The sequence below is a fragment of the Bos grunniens genome, chromosome 21, assembly GCF_055505025.1.
Source record: "Bos grunniens cultivar Pamir isolate PY7600 chromosome 21, Bosgru_T2T1.0, whole genome shotgun sequence".
Taxonomy (NCBI): domain Eukaryota; kingdom Metazoa; phylum Chordata; class Mammalia; order Artiodactyla; family Bovidae; genus Bos; species Bos grunniens.
This window is the reverse complement of record NC_141185.1, coordinates 39,736,295-39,757,837: the sequence shown is the minus strand read 5'-3', so window position 1 is coordinate 39,757,837 and position 21,543 is coordinate 39,736,295. Positions and strand designations below refer to the sequence as shown.

The 21,543-nt window shown below is 48.5% G+C and overlaps 1 protein-coding gene across 2 annotated transcripts; it reads left to right on the top strand.

Moving 5' to 3' along the window:
- The first annotated feature begins 3,183 nt into the window (after positions 1-3,183).
- DNAJA4 (DnaJ heat shock protein family (Hsp40) member A4) lies at positions 3,184-19,925 on the top strand. 2 transcript variants are annotated; one of them, XM_086364028.1, is made up of 8 exons: positions 3,184-3,432; positions 3,804-3,942; positions 9,762-9,942; positions 11,882-11,986; positions 12,895-13,122; positions 14,055-14,285; positions 17,613-17,713; positions 17,949-19,925. In XM_086364028.1, the coding sequence occupies exons 1-8, from the start codon at positions 3,353-3,355 to the stop codon at positions 18,162-18,164; spliced, it is 1,281 nt and encodes a 426-aa protein (XP_086220154.1). In that variant the 5' UTR covers positions 3,184-3,352; the 3' UTR covers positions 18,165-19,925. The 2 variants fall into 2 exon arrangements, with proteins under 2 accessions (XP_086220154.1, XP_086220153.1); XM_086364027.1 differs by having other exon boundaries at positions 3,184-3,652.
- Positions 19,926-21,543: the final 1,618 nt, after the last annotated feature.

Here is a 21,543-nt window from a genome sequence, read left to right as displayed (position 1 = left end):
AACTCACAAACTGCTCCCCGAGGCACTCAGGGCTCGACGGCACCTGTCTCCACTTCTCTCCCAAATCAGAAGCCTTCATCCGGGCCAGCACTGTGCCCTCTGCCTTTATTCTACTGTCCCTTCAGCACGAACCCCTCCCTCCCACCTCTGTGCCGGGCAGCTCTCAGTCCCTGGTCTAAGGCTCAGACCCTCCCCCAGAAGTCCTTCCAGACCCCTTCCCCATTCATGGGTGACTTTCCCACTTCAGCTGACTCCATGGAGAACCTGTTCCAGGCAGCTTTGGTGAGAGCTACTTCTCTGCCTGCTTTGACTCTCCTTCCACCCTGGGTCACAAGGGGACTCTGATACTGGAAGTCAGGGAAAATGCCCAATCTATGCCTTTTAGTTTTGCCTCTTCATCTAGAAGTCTCCTCAGCTGCAAAGTGACGGGGGTGGAATTGGATCGGCATTTCCCTCGTTTCCAAGTACCACAATTCTTGCTTTCTTCTTCTGCCACCTGCACTATCACATACTTCAGTTCAGTTCAGTTCAGTCACTTAGTCGTGTCCGGCTCTTCGAGACCCCATGAATCGCAGCACGCCAGGCCCCCCTGTCCATCACCAACTCCCGGAGTTCACCCAGACTCACGTCCATCGAGTCAGTGATGCCATCAATATTACTTACCTTACATATTTATCTACATGTTTAACCTAAATAAAAAAACAAATTAAAAGGAAACTTCACATTGCTTTCTGTGACTCAAAAACCAATGTCATTTTCAATAAAGGTTGCAATGAAGAAAAAGTGAACCCTGAAAACAAACAGAACCAATAGAGTAAGAAATGTCTATGCACAGCCTCAAATCCTCCCATGCATAATTCAAGGAAACAAATGTCCTAGAACTTCAAAGGCATGGTCAAAGGTAAACAAACCTGGATGCTAGCTGAAGTGGTAAAGAGAGACTTTAATCAATAGTAACTATTGCAATAAGGAAAAGAGATCAGCATGAACTGAACTCTGCTTTAATCTGCACAGAAATAGCTGGGTATTTTAAAGTGAAAATGAAGGAGAAGGGAGGGAGGCAAGGCGGGGGGGGGGGGGGGTAGTGCTCAGCAGAGTCAGAGAAGTGAAAAATTACCAAAGGTCAAGTGTAAATTCAACTAGGCCAATAGCATCTGCTAGCTGATATTACTGAAGTTAGAATTCAATTGTCCCATGGAGATCGGAAGACAGAGGCCCTGTCCTCAGGGGCTGGCTGGAACAGACAATAAAAATCTTTGGCAGCCTTGAGTTTTCTCAGGCAAGCAGTCTGGGGCAGTGTTGGTGTCATCTTAGGGAGGCAGTTTTGAGCAGTTAGAACTATGTTAGTACTTGTTCAAGTCTTTACAGGTCAAGGTTGAGGCCAAAGTTGAGAAAAGGGCTCTGAGGAGCCTGGCTAGAGTTTCACAAAGGAAAGAATCTTTGTCAGCTTCTTCAGCTTAGATGGGTCTTCCCTGGTGGCTCAGTCGGTAAAGCGTCTGCCTTCAATGTGGGAGATTCAGGTTCAACCCCTGGATCAGGAAGATCCCCTGGAGAAGGAAATGGCAACCCACTCCAGTATTCCTGCTTGGAGAATTCCATAGACAGTGAAGCCTAGTGGGTTACAGTCCATGGGGTCACAAAGAGTCGGACATGACTGAATGACTAACACTTTTCAGCTTAGAAAAAAGCAAAAAGAACAAAATGCATCATGGTGTGATGAGACTATGTGCCAGGTGCTTCAGGAGGTGAGGCAGATACTGTTAATATTATCCCAATTAAAAGGCTGAGGAATCTAAGGCTCAGTTAAATCACCTGCCTAAGGGCAGGCAGCCTGATGTAGCAACTGGAACCTAGGTCTCACTGGTCCCAGAGTTCACAGTCCCATTCTATGCATCTAGGCTCTGACCACTCACAGAGGCCCTTCCTGCCACTGCCACTGGTTCAGACTACTGAATCCGGGTGAATGTGTGGTGCAGGGCAGTGGTTCTCGGCTCTGGCTGCACACTGGAATCACCTGGAGAACTTGAAAAGGACTGACACTTGGGTTCCACCAAGAGAAGTTTGGATGCGATTAGTCTGGGGTGCAGCCTGGACACAGGGATTTTTAGATGCGCCCAAGTGATCCCCATGAACAGCCAGGTTTGAGATCCACTGTCTTAGAAGCCTTCACAGTCATCATCGCATTTGATCCCTGCAAGAGCCCCGTGGGGGTGGCAGCAAGTGGCAACGACCATGTCCTGCTGACGAAGAAACAAGTTCAGAGAGGCTAAGCTTATCTAGTTAACATCCGGATATACAATCAAGCTTGTTGACTTCCAGCTCTGAGTTCTCTGCTCTCCAGTGGTCTAATTGAGAGGGAAAAAGCAATGTTTCCAAGAACAGAAATGAGCAGCTTAATTTCTCTTGGAAGTTAAAAGTCGTTTCTCACCCCCACTGACTACCTGGAGGAGGGTATGGTGCTCGCCTCAGCCACAGGACCCAAAACGAGGCCAAGGGATCCCAGGCAGGTGAGCAGCGGCCTCCCCTCCCTGATAGCGTTCCACCCGCAGAAGCCAAGGCCTGCAATTCTCTGATAGTGCTGCCTGCCACGCCCACGTCACTACAGCGAGTAGCCATCCTGGCTCCCAGGCACCCACTGGGAGCTGGGCACAGAGGAAAGAAGTCAGGGTCTTGTTACCGCAGGGAGGGTCCTGCTGCAGTCTCCAGAACCACTCTCCTACCCGACTCCCCATGCCCACTGCGCCCACCAGTCTGGATCAACCTCGATGGTTCCGAGGGGAGGGGTCTCTGTCCACCTTTGGGAGACATGGGGGACGTCACTGCTCCTACCTAACGGGCGTCATCTGGGGGACGTCACTGCTTACTCTTGGGAGACTTCAGGGGTTCCCAGTCGTGGGTAGTTGAGAGACCACCATCCACAGCTGGGGCCAGCAAAGCATCACTGTACGCATCTGGAAGGGCCTGGGCTCACTTCAGCCTTGAAGATGCCCCGGGGGGTGCCAGCATCTGCAGGGCCTTGGGAAATGCTGCCCCAGCACCGTAGAGAGCCCCCACCCACTCAAAACCCCTCAAAAATGCAACAATACGAGGCAGGCCTCAGGGCGCATCCCAGCCATGACCAAACAGAGGACGGCCACACCCCCAGGGAGAGGCCGGGTGGGGAACGCGGGGCGCAGCCCTCCCAGTCCAACCCCCTGGGGCAGGGTTCCCGCGAACGCTGCCCTTCAGGCCACCCGATCCTCGAGCCGGCCAGATCCACGGACCCGCGGAAGGGAAAGGGACGGCCTCGGGTCGGCGGGACGGCCGTCGGAAGGCGCCCTCCACGCCGAAGCCGTCTTCCAAACACCCGAACATGGCCCGGGGCGGCAGTCAGCACTGGAGCTCCGGAGAGTCAGACGGGCGGCCGGAGGAGCAGACAACCGAGGATACCCGGTGAGCCGGAGGGGTGTCGCGCCGGGCCGGGGCGTCGGGAGTCCCGGCCGAGAACCTGCAGCTGCGCCCCAGCCCACCAGGTCCAGGCGCCGCCGGAACCTCCGCGAAGGTTCTGGGCCTTTGTGGCGTCACTGTCTCCTTGCGGAACCTTCCGCCGGCGCCGAATAAAACCCGCCGCGGAGGAGCCGGCGGCTCGAGTGCGACGGTGCCGGGCGCGGAGGTCGGCCCGGCGCGGGCGGACGGGAGGGCGGGGGCGGCGGCGGCGGCTGCGGCCGTGACCGTGACGCGCGGGCGGGCGGCGGGGGCGCGGGCCAGGGGCCCGGCGGGGGCGTCCGGGGCTCGCTGACCGTCCTGCCCGCCCCACCCCGCAGAGACAAGATGGTGAAGGAGACCCAGTACTATGACATCCTGGGGGTGAAGCCCAGCGCCTCCCCGGAGGAGATCAAGAAGGCCTATCGGAAGCTGGCGCTCAAGTACCACCCAGACAAGAACCCGGATGAGGGCGAGAAGGTGCTGGCCGGGCTCGGGGCGGCGCGGGCCGGGCTCGCGTGGGGCCCGCCGTCAATTATTCAGCCCGCAGCTCGGGGGCTGTGAATTATTGAAGGCGGCGGGGAACCCGAGCCACGCTTGTTGATGAGGCGGTCGCCAGGTGCCGCGCGCACACCGCCGCGGGGCCGGGCTGGGGCCTGGGGTGGCCCGAGGCCGAAGGGGGCGCGGCGCGGTCAGATGGAGGGCACTTCGCCGAGCCCCAGGCTCGCAGGGCGGAGTATCGGGACTGGTGACCCCTGGCGACTCCCCGCTCGGCCCATTCATTCCTCTGTTCGCTCCACAAGTGTTTAGGGGGCGCCTCCGAATGCCGGGGAGGGCCGGGACGGAAACGTGAGGGGCCTGTTCTCCTAGGGTTTGCGGACATTACTCTAGGAAAGGCTGCCAGCACGCAGGGAAACTGAGGCACATGCGATCAGAAGTTGTGTTCCTGCTGGGAACGACTGGATTTGAATTAGTCTTGTTCTGGTTTTCCCTGTTGATGCACAAGCCTTGGAGATGAATTTCTTTAATCTGAACTAGGACCTTGGACATCCCGGTGTCCCTCTGGAGAATGGCTGACTGAGTTTGACCTGTGTGCCTGTCTCCTGCTTGATCAAGGTTGTCAGACACTGAATAATCACCTTTTCTTTATTAAACAGGGACACGGAGATCTTTAACCTGACACATCATTTTATATGAACATTCCAGGTTTTCTGTGACTGATGACCCGCAGTTGACCCTAAGGACCAATAATAGGCTGAAAAATGCTCTGCACACATAAATGAAAGGCCTAAATGAAACTTTTTCATCCTGTTCATAGAAGAATCAACCTGCTTTTTATGCCCAAGGAGGCTCATTACCCACCAGAGTAGGTGATTAGAAGGATGAGGCATTTATCCTTGGGAAAGCTTATTGGCCTTCTCACTCCTCCTCTGACTTCTTGCTGTTGTCTTATAAAACCTGGGATGTCCTGGATGGTTGTTGGGAGGTGGGGTTTTGTAGTAGGTGATAGCGATGACACTTGGGCCACTTCTGAGGCCGTAGTTCACTCGTCTAGCACTTAGACTTGCCCGAAACAGCGCTAGTATCAAAATACCTGTCTGTGGGAGCGTTTGCAAGCTGGAGAAAGCTGCCTAAGAAGGTTGGCTGGGTGGCAACAGTGATGGAATGTTTATATTTAGCCACATGTGCCGAGTGTGGCTGTCACAAGTTTAAAATGCTTTCCTGTAAGACCATTTGTCTGTTACTTGTGTTCTTTCTCATCTATATTTAGGTGGCTTACTGTAGCTTTAAAAGTCACTGGCTTTTTATGTAGTGTTGGTGATTCATGGATTTGCTCCCTATATTCATTGTAGGCTGTTTGTGAGAACATCCTTTAAGGAGAGCACAGCCAGGCTTCTAATTTCACGTTTCAGGGGCAGCGTGTGGGACAGTCTCTGACCCCGGTTCAGGTCAGATCTCAGAGCGCTGTCCAAGCGTAAGTCATGGCTGTGCGCCTGCAGTTGGAGTGAGTCGGCTGCTGGTGTTCTGAAGCTTTTTTTAAAATTAGACTTGACCGGTAACACATTTCTGTAGGTGTTGCCTTGCATATATGTATACCTGTCTGAGCAGAGGTGGTTGATTTGTTTTAAACTAATATTTATAACCAGGTATTGAATTAGTGTCATGTAAATGAGGCTCTTGAAGGGTCTGGCAGGTCCCTTTCAGCTTGGGGGGGGTGGGGGAGGGGTTCTGTGATGTTTCAGGAATACAGTACTTCTCTGTCCCCACCATCCATGAAGGGGATAAAGCCCTTTAATTTAGTTCTCAGCTAAAACTTCTTCCAGGGGACTGCCTCTGACCATAGTGTGAACCACTTGTCCTCAACCTTCTTTAATTATGCTGCCCATATTCCCCAGCAACGAAAGGGGTTGAGGAGACTGGGGACACAGTTTGTAGAAACTCTACTATGGGTTGCCTAAAGAGGACTCATGCGTTCGTTCACCAGACACCTCCTTTCTGGGCCTTCTGTGTACTGGACACAGCGTGTAGGCCTTTGCTTTTGTGTGCAAGTCTAAATAGTTCTTGTCTACTTTATCTGCCATAGGCAGAACCTTTTTTGTTTTTTTCCTGCTAAGTTAGTCACTATATTAACATCTCTTCCAAAATAGACTAAGCCAGTCCCTTCCTCCTTGCCCCGGGCCACTGAGGAGGCTGCTGGGTGTTGGTCTTTGTTTTGTGCCTTGTTGTCCTGTGTTGCTAAGCACTGGGTGCCTGTGTTTGATGTCAGGTGCCCTGTGTGGAGTCTCTACTTTTCTGCAGCTGGTTTTCTGAAAGAGACACAGGCAGTGTGTCGGTCAGGGAGTCCCTTTCGGGGGCCGTGACTGGGGTTAGAGTCGTCGCTGTTAACCCCAGCCAGCTTTAGAGATGAATTTGCTCTTTTGGCCAATTTCATCATAACTTTTAGTTTGAATGACAGACATGCAAATTCAAAAATGTTAAGAGGGCAGCACTGTACAGGAAATGTCAGGATATTGAGGAAAACCCACCAAGTACACATGAGCCTAACTGCTGTCGCTGTGCTTCCTTCCAGCCTTTTTCCAGCGTGATTGTATACGGGCATCCGGGCACAGAGGTCTTTTTCCCTCACCAGTTAATATTTTACCATCAATGCTTTCCCAAGTTGCTGCATAGTCTCTAAAGCCATTTTTCCAGCTGCATAATAATCTTGTTAAAAGTCCTATGGCAGGGACTTCCCTGGTGGCCCAGTAGTTAAGAATCTGCCTTCCAATGCAGGGCATGAAGGTTGTTGGATCCTTGGTCAGGGGACTAAGAACCCACATGCCACAAGGCTGTGAATCCCACACGCTGCAACAGAGACCAAAGAAAAAAAAACCAAAACAGTCCTATGACAAATTATTACTGTCTGAAAGGTGAGCTGGACAGAGTACTAATCTCCTGCTGTGAGAACGGGGTCAGGCACGGCCCTGAATTAGACTGGAGTGCTGAGACCCCCAGGGTTGTGGGAGCCCCATGCCCACATGAGATCTGGCTTCTGGTTGAATGCCACAAGGAAAAGGGCATTCCTTTTCCTTTGTAGATTAGTCATCTGTTCTGTTAAGACCAAGTGTCTTTTCAAGTATCCATAATACTTGGTGAGCGTTTCTAGTGGACATGAAGTGTATTTACCTAGTGAGTATTTACCTAGTGACTATACTTACCTAGTATATTTACCTAGTGACTATACTTACCTAGTATATTTAGCTAGTGACTATACTTACCTAGTATATTTAGCTAGTGAATATACTTCAGGAAGTATATTTACCTAGTGCAGACCCCAGGAACTCTGTCGGGGCAGCCTGGCCTGATTGCTTTCTGATCTTCCGTGCCTCGCACCTCATCCCTAAACCTTCTTTTTCTCCTGTGGAAGGGAGTAGTGGTGAGTGCTACCTCTTTCTTTATACAAATGGTGTGCAAGAATCAATATATCAAAAGACCTAACTACCTTGAGTATGACTCTGATGTCTCTGAGACAGTTTTTTAAATTACCCAGTTGTTAGCTATTACTTTTTAGCTATCATCTATTATTTATTATTACTTATTAGATCTCCATCCGGGATCTGCAGTACAGGAGAAAGCCTAGTGTCTCTGTGATTTCCATACTTGTATATTCAGAGCACTTTTTTTCCTGCATGCTTTCTGGAGCCAGCTGCATTATAGGATGTTTATATAGACATCTGTCTCACAGACTAAACCATACCTCTGAAGAACCAAGACTCTGTCTCATTTATTCATTTCTCAATTCCCAGAATCGAGCCATTCATGTAACAAGTATTTCCCAAGTGCCTTCTACATGCTCGGCAGCGTTTTAGGCTTGGGGATATGCTAGTGGACACAGCTGACCTAACTCCCTGTCCTCAGGGAACTGACATTGCAGTGGGGGACACAACCCCAACAGTAAGTGCTCAGGTGTTGGGGAACAGTGAGGAGGCCGGTAAAGCCCAAGCAGAATTTCAGGGAGCTGGAGGCAGTGGTGTCAAGTTGAGCTTGCAGATGGGAATAAGAATTAGGTTTTACTCCAAGTGAAATGGGCCCCTTGAAAGGCTCAAGGCAGAAGGTTGACATGATTAGCTGGCAAGTTCTGGCTGCTGTGTGCAGAAGACTGAAAGCCGGGGTGAGGGTGGAAGGTGGGAATCCACTGGGAAGTCACTGCTGTTATCCAGGCCAAGAGGGTGCCTGTGCCTGGGCAGGCATAGTGATGGTGAGAAGGGATGGATTTTGGATATTTTATAGTGATTTATATTAAAAACTTCTCTGTATCTACAGAGAAGACAAGAATGGTACAACAAACGTGTGTTTCTTTCACCCACTTTCACTGATTATAAATATGTTGCCACATTTGCTTTCCCCATCTCTATTACTATTTGCTAAAGCTTTGGAAAGTAAGTTGCACACATCATAACCTGTCAGCCCTAAATGTTTCTCCTGGGAAAACAATATCTTTTATATAACCATAGTTATGTAAACCATAGCCAGACTCCTCTATCCATGGGATTTTCTAGGCAAGAATACTGGAGTGGGTTGCCATTTACTCCTCCAGGGGATTTTCCCAACCCAGGGATCGAACCGGCATCTCCTGCATCAGCAGACGGATTCTTTACTACTAGCACCAACTAAGAAGCCCCACATAACCATAGTACCGTTATCAAATTAACATTGAGAAATTATCCAATTAACATTGAGAAAAAATTCCTGTTTTTCCAGTTGTTCCAATGTCCTTTGTAGCCATTTTTTTCTCCAGTGTAAGATTCAACACAGGATCCAATTCAGGGTCACACGTTACATTTCGTTTTCCTGTCTTTTAGTTTTGCAATGTGTGCGTGCATGCATGCTAAGTCACTCCAGTCATGTCTGATTCTTAGCGACCCCATGGATTGTAGCCTGCCAGGCTCCTCTGTCCATGGGATTCTCCAGGCAAGAATACTGGAGTGGATTGCCATGCCCTCCTCCAGGGGATCTTCCCAACCCAGGGATTGAAACCGGGTCTCTTAAATCTCCTGCATTAGCAGGCAAGTTCCTTACCCCTAGTGCCACCTGGAGTTTTGCTACTTCAGTTTGGGTTCTCTGATTCTTTTCTTACAATTGGATTACAAGGTACAGTTTTGACAGACTTGGGTGTTTTGTCTGTCTTAGGGCACTGGAAATAGACTTTTGAAGGTAGCATCAGAAGGATTTGTTGACAGATGAGATGTGAGGGAGAGGAAATGAGGTTTTGGCATTGCCAATAAGTGAGATATGGGGGAGACTGCAAGGGGGGAGACTGCAAGAGGGGAGGGACTTTGAGGGGCGATCAGGACAGTTTTATGCACGCTGTCTGCAGCCCAAATGCGGAGTGTTGCTCACAAAATGTTTGTAGTCAAATTTCATGCTAGTGAACTAGGAAAGCAGCCCTCCTGAGCTGGAAAGCCAGCAGTATGCTGGGAGCTCTGGGCCTTTTCTGGTTGTAGGTTAAGCCCTGGCCTGGTCTCATGGCATCTTAATTCTGCTCCACTTCTTCCTGTCTGGTGCAGCCCAAGGAGGCAGAAAGGACCTCTGCAGAGAGGCAGTGGTCCTGCCTCTCATCCTGTAGTAATGCTTGCCCTATGTATCCCACACTACAAGGGGATTGAATGGAAAAGTCAGGTTCCAAATAACCTATAGACCCACCAGTTTGGGGGGTTGGATGCAGAATCCCTTTGTTATTGCATTTGTATGGTGAGTTTGCTTCGTAAACAACTCAAACCTTCTCTCTCTCTCTTTAATCTTTTTTTTTTCTTTTAAAGTTTAAGCTCATATCCCAGGCATATGAAGTGCTTTCAGATCCAAAGAAAAGGGACATTTATGACCAGGGTGGCGAACAGGCCATTAAGGAAGGAGGCTCAGGCAGCCCCAGCTTCTCTTCCCCCATGGACATCTTTGACATGTTCTTTGGTGGCGGAGGACGGATGGCTCGAGAGAGAAGAGGTAAATAAAGACATTAAGCAAGTTTTTGTTTCCAAATTGTATGTGTTACTGGAATCAGGAGGGATCTTGCCTTAAAAGGGTGTAGTTATCGTGTTTGGGAAATCATTAACTTTAAGTAGTTCATCACTTGCCTAGTATCCAGAGGCTCTTAGTACAGCTAGTAGTTAATTGCCTGATGCTCTCCAAACCCCACATATAAAGGAGCAGATGGTGAATTCCCTGGTGCTAAGGATTCTGCCCTTTTACTTTCGGGGCCTGGGTTCAATTCCTAGTTGGGGAACTAAGGTCCCCCAAGTGGTGTGCTCCACCCCCCGACCCACCCCCACAAAGGAGCAAATGGTGGTGAGAAGGAAGGAGGAAGGTCAAGATTACCTTGCCCTCCTTTTCTCTTCTGTTGGGGTCAGACTCCCAGTGTCCTAAGAGCCGTGATGGCCGCTCCTGTGGTTAGTGCTGATGACTCTGCCGAGCGCGCGCCTCCTCCCTGAGTCTCCTGACCCGGTGGGGCCGGCGGGCTCTGTTTCTGGCTGGTGTTCTGTCATTCAGGGTGCAGCGTCATTTCCTCAGCCTCCTCAGGAGATTCTCTGGTAACAAAATTCACCCCTTGATGTTTGAACATCTTTGTAAAAGAAACTACCTTGCCCATCTCTTCAGAATGCATTAGGACTAGCAGCTTCATCCCCAGAGGTGAATGAGGAACTTAGCTCTTGGTGGAATGGTCCCAGGGCTCTGTTTTTTAATTCTGGGGTTTGTTCTTCCTAATTTTTCTATCTCTTACCTCATGACAGGCTCTAGCTGTCACCTCTGACTATTACCAGTGGTCTCTTATAGCCTCCTTCCCCTGTCCAGCTTACAGTTGGTACTCTGCTTTAGATCTCAAAACCAGATAGATAGCCAAGCTTATTTCAATCCTGAATGAAATCAAAATAAACAATCTCTGCATTGAGGTTTAAGAAGGGTTGTTTGGTGTCAACAAGAGGCCCCTGGATGAGTAAGGCTATACCAATTCTCACATTATAATTGACTTTGGGCTTTGAAAACCTTGGCTGTCAATTCTGTGAATATAGTGTGCTAAAAATCATGAAGTGTTTATTAGGCAAAAATCTTTACCCTGTTGTCTGGGTGCATTGCCTGCTCATATAATTGACAGTGTGGATGTGATTAAAACCTTTGGGTACCCTCTTGCCCAGCTCTCTCACTGTCTTGAGATGAACAACTTCACACCCTTAATTAGTCATCTCTCAAGGTTGACAGCCAATAGCCAAGGACAGCATCTCAGTCCTTGATGTGAGGACTCATCTCAGTCCGTCTCTCAGACCTCGAGAGCCCTGTGGGCGGCAGAGGGGACCTGATGCTGTGGATCCTGAGAGGCTGGGATGGCACCAGAGCAGACAGATGCCCTCCCTGAAGATGAAAGGCCACTGTCCTGCGTGAGCAGACAAGATTTCCACAGACGAAAGAGTTTGCAGTCAGTCACAAGTCACAGAAGGGCTCAAAAAGTAAAGGGCATTATGTTCAAGAAAGCGTTTCAGTAGAAGGTCCAGAGTCTGACTTCGTGTGTCATCTGTAAGGAAAGGTCTCTCTTCCTGGGAACCTGCTTCACCAGTCTCACTGGTTAACATGATGGGCTTCCTCATTGATCTCTCATTCTCAGATTTGTTTTTAGAAAATAAAGATGGAAAGTCTTTGTTGACATCTATAAATGACTGAATAATTAACTCATAGCTGGAAAAGATATTAGTTCTCATATTGGCAGAGGGCCAGAAGGATGGGCCAGGTGTAACCGAAGCTTTCCCTCCCCCAGGGAAGGGGATGAATGAATGACAACAGGCACAGTCTGAGTCTCTGGAGATTTCATACAACTAAAGGTCATATAGGTGGTGTTTAATACAGTGGTACATCTGATACAGTATTGCTAATTGGTTTCTTTCTCCTCCGTAAGGCAAGAATGTGGTACATCAGTTGTCTGTAACTCTTGAAGATTTATATAATGGAGTCACAAAGAAATTGGCTCTCCAGAAAAATGTAATTTGTGAGAAATGTGAAGGTAAGGATTCATTTCTGAATGAGTCTCATAGTTCTGGTTCCTCAGATCTGGAAACAATTCTTATTGTTTTACAATTCAGAGGAAAAACAATTGATCTTTTCAGATATGAAGGTCAGAAATTACAAACAGGTGGCCTGAGGGCCAAACCCATTTTATGTGGCCCTGTACATCTTTTCTTTGGCTTGCACATTTATTTAATGTGTTGTCAATTATTTTAAAAATATACAAATGAAGATAGTTCACCCAGCCCTAGGGGTCAGCACACTTTTGCTGTAAAGGGCCAGATGGTAGATATTTTGGGCTCTGTGAGCCATACCGTGTCTGTCGTAACTATCGAACTCTTAGTGCAGAAGCAGCCATAGACAGGAAATAAACAGATAAATAAACAGATGATGCACCTGTCTTCTAATAAAGATTTATTTACAAAATCATGTAGCTGGCCATAGTTTACTGTCCTTGACTTAAACATAAATGTAATTAGCATGGGTTTTTTAAATCTTAATTTTTCAAGAAAAGTCAGATCCAGTGACTTCGTCACACGCTGTCCCACAGAGAAGTGGCTGGGCTGGGTAGCCGCTCCTATGGGCAGGGATGTGTTCTCCAGCCTCCACGGTCACGTGTAGGCATGGGTGTTTTTCCACCCTGGGGTGGAAGAAAATAGTTGGTGACGTTAAAGTGATGAATTTGCCTTGGCACAGCCAAAACCACAAATATTTGCAATCACATGTTAATATCTGGATATTGTCTGCTTGGCTAGAATCATCCAGACTCTCCCACATGGCTTTTTATGATTGTGAATAGAATTCAAACCACAGTGTCCAGTTTCATGGCTCATCACCCTTCTGTGGTGGCGTCCAGCAGAGCCTCTTTTAAGGGAAGAGTACAGCCTCGTTCCTGTCTCCCTGCAGGCGTTGGTGGGAAGAAGGGGTCTGTGGAGAAGTGCCCGGTGTGCAAGGGGCGAGGGATGCAGATTCACATCCAGCAGATTGGGCCGGGCATGGTGCAGCAGATCCAGACCGTGTGCATCGAGTGCAAGGGCCAGGGCGAGCGCATCAACCCCAAGGACCGCTGCGAAAGCTGCAACGGTGCCAAGGTCATCCGAGAGAAGAAGATTATCGAGGTACACGTGGAGAAAGGTGAGGCAGCGCAGCACGAGCACCCCAGGCTGGCAGAAGTGCCCCTCAGGTGCTGAGTATGGAGCACGCAGGTTAGGTATCAGGGAGAGGAGCCACAGCACAGCTGGAGTTTAGATACCCTTAGTGTGGGCCATCAATTCTTCCAATCCAAAGCAATTTCTTTTTAAGGTTTTCCAATGCTCCAGAAGTCACTTGACCTTGATTTTGGTTAATTGCCCTTGCTTGCAATTCTCAAGCCATCCTTTAGAGTCATTTGGAGTGCTCTTGCTAGTGGCTTTTATCGTGCATTGGCTGTGAGAGCTCATGTACGTCTTCACAGCTGTGAGTCCCTTTCCTCCACACATTTCCCCTCTGTTGCAGCAGATTCTCCCAAATCCAGCACCTTCCCCCTGCTATTCATTTTGCCTAGGGACATCATTTTAAGGGCTTTTCCCCTCTTAGCTATTCCCCTGATTATTTTGTATCTTTCTAATCCAGAGAATATATTTAGGGTGAGAGATGAGACCAAAGTACACAGTTCAGTACCCAAACCAACACACAGGCTGAGGGACTTGGCTCTGGGCCTGGGTGCACAGAGACTTGTTAGAGCACTGCTTGTGCATCAGCAAGCGGACGTGTGTTCACAGCGCGCTGTCAGCTGTGGTGTCGGGGCCTGGCAGACAGTGCACGGTTGCACGGTGCTCGAGGTGGCAGCCTCGTTTCCCATTCTCCCTGCTTTACGTTTGGCTGAGGACCCGGGATATGTGGAGTGGAGTGGGCCTCTTTGTCAGTGGTATTCCTAGCCACCACTCCCAGCCCCAGGCCTGCACAAAGTTGGGAGGTTTGATGAGTAAAGAACCCCCCAAAGGGCTCTGTGAGCCTTCTTCAAAAGCTTTGTTGAAAGTATGGTTTTTAAAAGAAATGGCTAATCAGAAAGGGATGATGTTTCATAGGTATGAAGGATGGGCAAAAGATACTATTTCATGGAGAAGGAGATCAGGAGCCCGAGCTGGAGCCTGGTGATGTCATAATTGTGCTTGATCAGAAGGATCATAGTGTCTTTCAGAGACGAGGCCATGACTTGATCATGAAAATGAAAATTCAGCTTTCTGAAGCCCTTTGTGGCTTCAAGAAGACGATAAAAACACTGGATGATCGAGTCCTTGTTATTACATCTAAATCAGGTAATGTTTCAAATGTGTGTTTCGTTGTAGTTCTGTGTGTTTGGCCTGGTGATCCTGGCAACTTAACCTTGGTTTCACATTCAAGTTAGTGTGACTTGATTTTTTGTAAATTTAAAGTCATCAGTAGAGACTCAAGAATTTTGTCAATTTCTTTTATAGTCTGCTTGAAAAAAAATTCAGAGTTGGAATCTATGGGGATCTAAAATTTTACCTGGAACCTGCCAATCTGACTTAAAATTTAAAAAAAATTAACTTTTGTGTAATAAAACACAGCTGATAATAGGTGGTTTTTTCCCCTATCACGTGGTGATCTGTGCTGATTCATCCACATTCCTCTAGCCTCTGTGTTGCGATTACATATGAGACGTTTTAAAATAGAATATTCCTGAAAAAAGGGCATCGCCTGCCAGCTTACCCTTGGTGGCATCTAGAGAACTGCTTATCTGCACACGTGCACAGGAGCTGGAGGGAGCTGCCTCTGAACCAGAAGGATTCTCACGGGCCTGAGAGTTCAGCCTGCCAGCACGTGTCTAGATGCCAGGCTCCCAGTTCCCAGGAGGGCTAGTGCTCACTGCAGCTAGGGCCTCAGAGCACCTGCCTGGAAGGGGCCGTGGGGAGAGGGGAGAGAGACCAGGCTGGGACGCTCGACTTGTAGCTGCCTGTGAACAGCACTTCAGGTCAGTTGTCCATGTCAAAGAGTGTCCACATGGGTGCAGTGGTGGCTGAGCCACCCAGATGTTCTTGACCCCATCACTGGCCATGAGCAGTGCTGTTCTGGTCCCCTCGCTGGGCACAGGGTTACTGGGGAGTCTGACTTTTCATGTGGGCATCTGAGATTTAAAGCTAGATGGGATGGGTTCAGGGCTGGGCTTGGAGGTAACCAGCGAGTGAGCCTATCCAGCAGCAGTGGAAATAATCAAGACCCTGCAGTCCAGTGGGGTGAGCCACCTGGTCTCCCCGACCACCTTCCGGGCCTTTCTTCCTCTGTATCCATTTCTCTCTTCCCTTTTCTGGCCTGTTCTCTTTCTCTGCCACTTTCCTCTTCGGCTTTTTCTGTTTCTTCCTTTTCTGGGTATAGATGAAATGGAATTATATACCCCAGTCTTAATCAGAGGTTTTCTTTTGTCTTTTACATTTGGAAACAATTTCAAATTTAACAAAAAGTTGTGAAAATAAAAGTAGCACGAGGACCACCGATACATGGTTTGCCTGTTGTTAAAATCTTAGCATTTGGTTTTTTGTTCTGTTTGCATACAGATCTACTTAAGGATTGAGGAAAAGCACCGCACTGTAATACAAATATCCATGAAAAACTTAAATACAGCATCTTCCTTTAGATTCCATTTGTAAGCCTCCCAAGGTACCCAGTTCCTCCCCTCACTTGTGTAGGAAAGTTTGAGGATTGTAGTTTGCACAAAGCCCTAGGTTGTGAGTGGGTGTGTGCCCAAGACCCCTGGTATCATGTCCAGTGTCCCCTAACATTACCTCACCCCTTATTCCAGCCCTTCTGGAAATAGGAGCTGGGTGGCATCTTTGGGATGCTGTGTGACTTCTTTGGGAAAGCTCATCCTTGGCCGAGCTCCCTGGAGCTGGGGCCCGTGCCATGGGATGGGAGCCCAGGGCTCCTTGCTGTCTCCCAACTAATCCCAGCCACAAGGACAGGAGAGAGGAGGCGAGCCGCAGAGGGAGAAAGTGGTGAACCCTGAGAAACCCATTTCTTTGCTTAGTTACAAGGAGGGCAGGGTGTCCGGGAAACCTCCTGCTGGAGATTTCGCTTGTTTTTTCGTTTTGCCCATTTATCTTTTTTTTTTTTTTTTGAGTCCTCTCCTTTTCTCTTCAGCTCTTCTTCTGTTGTTTTGGCTTATTTCTCTTTCCTTCGTTTCCTCTTCCTTCTTTTCCTATTGTACTGCCTTCCTCGTTAGAGCCCCTTAGGCTTTCTTGAAAATGGCTGAGAATGAGGAGATTAGAGAAAAGAGTGCCTTAAGAGCTTCAGCAGGTTGTGATCCCCCTGACTGAAGGCGGAGCTGTACCTCCCAGAAGAGTCAAAAGTCATCCTCTTTTCCCTGTCTTACATGTGGTTGTCCATACTTGGTCCCAGGGTTTCCTTGCCCTCAGAGAGTTAAAGCAGAAGCCTGAGGAGCTGTGCTGAGAGCAATAAGAAGTGACACCTGATAGGAACAGAGAGACAGAAAGCTATTTAAAAACAAAATGAAAACCATGACAAGCCCAGTAGCATGGGGCTGTTTGGCTAAGGCTGCCATCAGCAGCTCTAAGGGCCCTGTGTGAGCCACACAGCCCTGTGCTGAATGACCCTCAAGAAGAGAGTCCTCCACATGCTTTATTTTGAAAAATTCCCATGAGATACTTCAATAGATCTCCTCTGGAGAGCATTCATCCAGGAGAGTGGGATGCTGAATAAATAAGTGTTTGCCCCCACCCCCCATTCATATTTTTCCTGGGTATTTATTTCTTTACCCATTTTCATTACTGAGCTGAAAGGCATACTTAAAAAAAAAAAAGAAACCCTTTTATCTCTCTTCATATTTGGAAGGAAAAAATATTTTAAAATTTGGGATGAACCAAGTGCTCTGGTGGAGAAGGAAATGGCACCCCACTCTAGTACTCTTGCCTGGAGAATCCCAGGGACAGGGGAGCCTGGTGGGCTGCCGTCTATGGGGTTACACAGAGTCAGACATGACTGAAGCGACTTAGCAGCAGCAGCAAGTGCTCTGTGGGTGCTGAACTCCCATGATACCTTCTGAAAAAGTGTAGAAACGTCAGACGCAGCAAGTGCAAGCCGGGCCAGCTCCATCCCACGGGTGTGTGAGGAGACCTCTGTGCCTTTTGAGCTCCCTGCCAAGGAGGCTAGCTCTCCTGCTGGGCTCCTTCGAGGCCGATTCTTGCTCCAAGCTCTGCTCGAGTCTGTGAGGAGGAGAATCTCCTCCCACTCATGGGAAAGTCATTTTGTAATATCTGAAGAGGCAGGCTAACATAATAGCCCTGTTTTCCCAAACTGAGTGTTGATTCCTAGTTCACGTTTTTAAACCTGCTTTATGATGGAGGCTCCAGCCCCTTCTCCTTGGATACACTGCAGGATCCCAGCACATGGATCAGAGAGTGTTCCACTCCCACCCTCCTCTCATCCCCTTTGCCCAGCCAGTTCCTCTGACAGGGACCATTTTGGCTGGGACCAGCTTTCTAGTCAGATGCTCCATGACCCCTGCCTTAGCCTGCTGCTGTGAGGGTGCTCGGGCCTGCCCCAGGCTCCAGGCCGTTGTCCGTCTTCCTATTTCATAAGTAAACCTTTTGTGTGTGTGTGTGTGACAGGTGAGGTGATAAAGCACGGGGACCTGAAATGTGTACGTAATGAAGGAATGCCGATCTACAAATCACCTCTGGAGAAAGGGATTCTGATCATACAGTTTTTAGTAAGTACGTGTGTGTGTGTGTGTGTGTGTGTGTGTCAGTTTTTAGTAAGTACGTGTGTGTGTGTGTGTCAGTTTTTAGTAAGTACGTGTGTGTGTGTGTGTGTGTGTGTGTGTGTGTGTGTGTGTGTGTGTGTGTGTGTGTGTGTGTGTGTGTGTGTTATTCCCATGGGACATAAAATTAAATGCCTTAATTGGGAAGGGAAGAAACAACTTTTTCCCACCTCACTCTTTACAGGTTATTTTTCCTGAAAAACACTGGCTTCCCCAAGACAAGCTTTCCCAGCTGGAAGCTCTGCTCCCACCTCGACAGAAAGTCAGGATTACAGAGGACATGGATCAGGTGGAGCTGAAGGAGTTTAATCCCAACGAGCAGAACTGGCGCCAGCACAGGGAAGCCTATGAAGAGGACGATGACGGGCCGCGGGCTGGAGTGCAGTGCCAGACGGCATGACGCGGCCCCGTACAGCGTGGCCTGGCGGGACTAGCACATCATGAATGTAAAGTTGGCACAATGAAAAACGGCATCGCTTTAACGGCCTCGTGTTTGGGGAGTCCTGTGTATGTGTTCAGCATTCTCAACTGCTGAGTGTCTTTTGGTTTTTCTTTTGTTTTTCTTTTGGTTGTAACTTAAGTTATAGCTTAATTTATATTTAAATGTTTTAAGTGTAAATCACTAGTCTGCATATGGAATCTGTTTATTTACATTTTCAGGATGTTTTTGAGATGCCAGTGAACGCACTGACACTTTGTGCTTCTAGTGGCTTTGCCATAATTCAGTTCCACCAATAAAGCACAGCCCAGACAGGAGCACTCAGCCCCCGAGCAAACCTCCAGGCGCGAAGTGGGTGACCTGGCCCATGTCCAGCTCTGCAGTTTCTTCCCCTCCGCACCTGCCTCCCAAGGCAAAGTTACGGAGGGCATGATCTCAGGGCTGCTAATGTTACATTTCCGAATCTAGATTCTAGATGGTTCTCCTCAAGAATAAAAGCACATCTGTGGGCTGGATTTGGCTGCAGTGCCTGGCTCACACTGAGTGGGCTGCAGGGCCAACTTGGTTCCTACTGTCTTATGCCCTTGAGTGTTTGGAGTGGGGTGGGTCTGATCATCTCTTTTGGAAGCTTCCTGAGCCTTCCAGGCCTTGTGGTGAGGACAAACGAGTGTTTTAAATGAAACACTGATGATACTTTTGCCTGCGACCCCTGCACCTTGCCTTTTGTTTTCTGTTGACAGCGTTTGCAGTGCTGTTCCACCAAAGTGCTTACTTGTAAAGAAAATGAAACCATCCACATCCCCAGCAGCCTTAGTGCAGCAACAGAAGCCGTGGGAGATGCTGGTGACTCAGCCCCGTGGCACAGCCAGTCTCCCTGCCTGCCCAGTTATCCTGGATGACTTGAGGTTCTGGAAAGGCAGGGGACATCTCAGTGTTTTCCCTCATTCTCCCAGATTCAGCTCCCTTCCAAAGGATGGATGGTTCATCTCCTTGCACAGCCATATCACAAAGGGCTTCCTGCTCAAGGGATAAAGTTTCAGCGAAAACTTAAAAGTTCTACTCTGGACCGCAGTCTGTATGGGCTACCACTGTAAATGATAACTTGTTCAGAAAGATATTAGTTACTTGTTTACTCCTGGCAGGTAGACTACAATATAAATTTAGATTCCTCAACCTTCAGCTATTACTGCTCCTTTCCTTCGCATAACAGTCACAAAGAAAAACTGCTGCCTTCTCAGCTGCTGGGTTAAAGCAGAGGCCACTTTTCAGATCCACCCTTACTTGGTCATATAGTACCTGCAAGTCTGACTCAGACCAGGGACCTCGCCAGGAGGGCCAAAGGGCAGATCAGACCCATGGCAGGTAGGTTCAGCGGATGGACCCCACTCTAGCAGAACACAGCAGTGGTGGGTGGGCATAATTTACTCAAGAAAGGTACAGAAGGAGCCTGCCTGTCCCACTGACCATTAGTCAGGAAAGAAAATCTACTCTTCCAGCTAAGCCTGTATGAAAATCAGGGTACAAATGGACCACAACTCCAGGGTGTTCTGTTTCTGTGCTGTGACTTCCTGAAGAATTATTGCCAGAAAACTCCTGTAGTTGATGATAAGGCAAAATTGCATTCAGCTCCTTGTCATGTAAATGGGATCTGGAGGGTGTTGCTTAAAATTTATTCCACCTGTACATTTGTCACTTTAAAATTAAAATTGAGCTGGTATGAGACAGATGGTTTTGTTTTTATTTACTTTTATTTCCAATGACTAGTGCTAAGGCGCAAGTTTGCCTCATATTGGTTGATAAAATGGAATGAAGGTTCTGCTCTCATGGAGCTTATATTTGGGGTGGGGATAAATCCATCAGGCAATGATGACTGCAGTGACGAATGAGAATAACGGGAAAGGGGCGAGGGGAAGGCCTCTTACTGGGAGCGGACACCAGAGAACAACCTGAAAGCAGCAAGACCTGTGGAAGTCTGAGGAAGGAACATCTGAGGAAGGCAGAGGAAATGGCCAGGGCTGTGTGGATATGATCTCGGGTGGCCTCAGGCTGCAGCATCTTGAAGTGGGGCTTGGGTTCCCAGAGATTGAGGTCAGGTCACGCAGGGAGAGCACCAAATCCTAACCACTGGACCAGAGGTCAATGCAAGGGGCCCTGGCCCTTTGGCTTTACAGAGAAGAATTTCCACAAAGGCAAAAAACAGTAAAGCAAGTAAAAAGCTGGTGGGGGGGGGGGGGAAGTACAGTACGTGTAGATAGATACATGGGCAGACTCAGAGGAGAGTCCCTGAGTCACACTCTCCGGACAGGCTGAATGCCTTTTAAGGGGCATTTTTCTGGGTTTCCTTTGGCCAGTCATTTGGAGTTGCCCGGTTCACAGTCCATATTTGGTGTATCTCAGGATCTTCCTCTATGTGTGTGCACACATCTCTTAGCCAAGATGGAGTCTACTGAAGAGGCTATGGGTACAACATCCCTTGACATCCCTCCCCTTTGACCTCCAAGGAGCCTTTCTGTGCATGTGTGGTCAGGGAGGTCGCCTGACTTGGAGAATGAGAAATATGTGGTATGACCAGGGCCCAGCTTCCTCCCTTAATTATCCTGCTCTTCTTGTCTTGGAGTTTCAGTCCACAGGGAATGAATCTCCAATTGCTTTACTCTGGTTGGGGGCCTGTCCACTTCCTGCCTCAGTTATAGGAAGGTGAACAAGGCAGAGGCAGGAGAGAGAAGAGAGGATGAGCTTGATTTAGGGTTGTGGGGAGTCTGGAGGGAAAGCACAGGACCTGACGTGAAGCATATGAAGTTACGATCAGTAAAAAGCAGCAAACTTTGGAGTGTTAGCTACTTACACCTCTCCTGTTACGTGCAGACCACGTCTCAAGTGGGCCACTGAGAAAACTGAGGTGTAGGAGCTCTGGGGTAACTGAAGCAGGGCTGGAGGCCAACCAGAGTAGGTACAGGCTTGAGCCTGTAAACACCACCAGCAGGTTACAGGCTTCTCTAAAATTAACAGGGTGAAAAAGAGTGTGGCACGGGGCATTTTTAATCTACCAAATAGAAGAATGCTCAGACAGGACTAAAGAATGTTCCCACCCAGTCAAATAACCTGTTTCTTTCAGGATCACATTCTAAAATAGATTAGCCTCCTATCACAGCCTCTGCACGGCTCATCCCCTGGAAGGGTGAGCCTAAATTTCTATCCTGGGGAGTTTAGTACATGCCTGGATGTCCTCTTTCCTGAGGCAGTACTCACTGTCACAGAATGATGACAACTCCTCTTACTGCTCTATTAGTAACAGGGCAAATGAGAAAGAAGCTTGTTGAAGAACATGAGTGTTTGTATT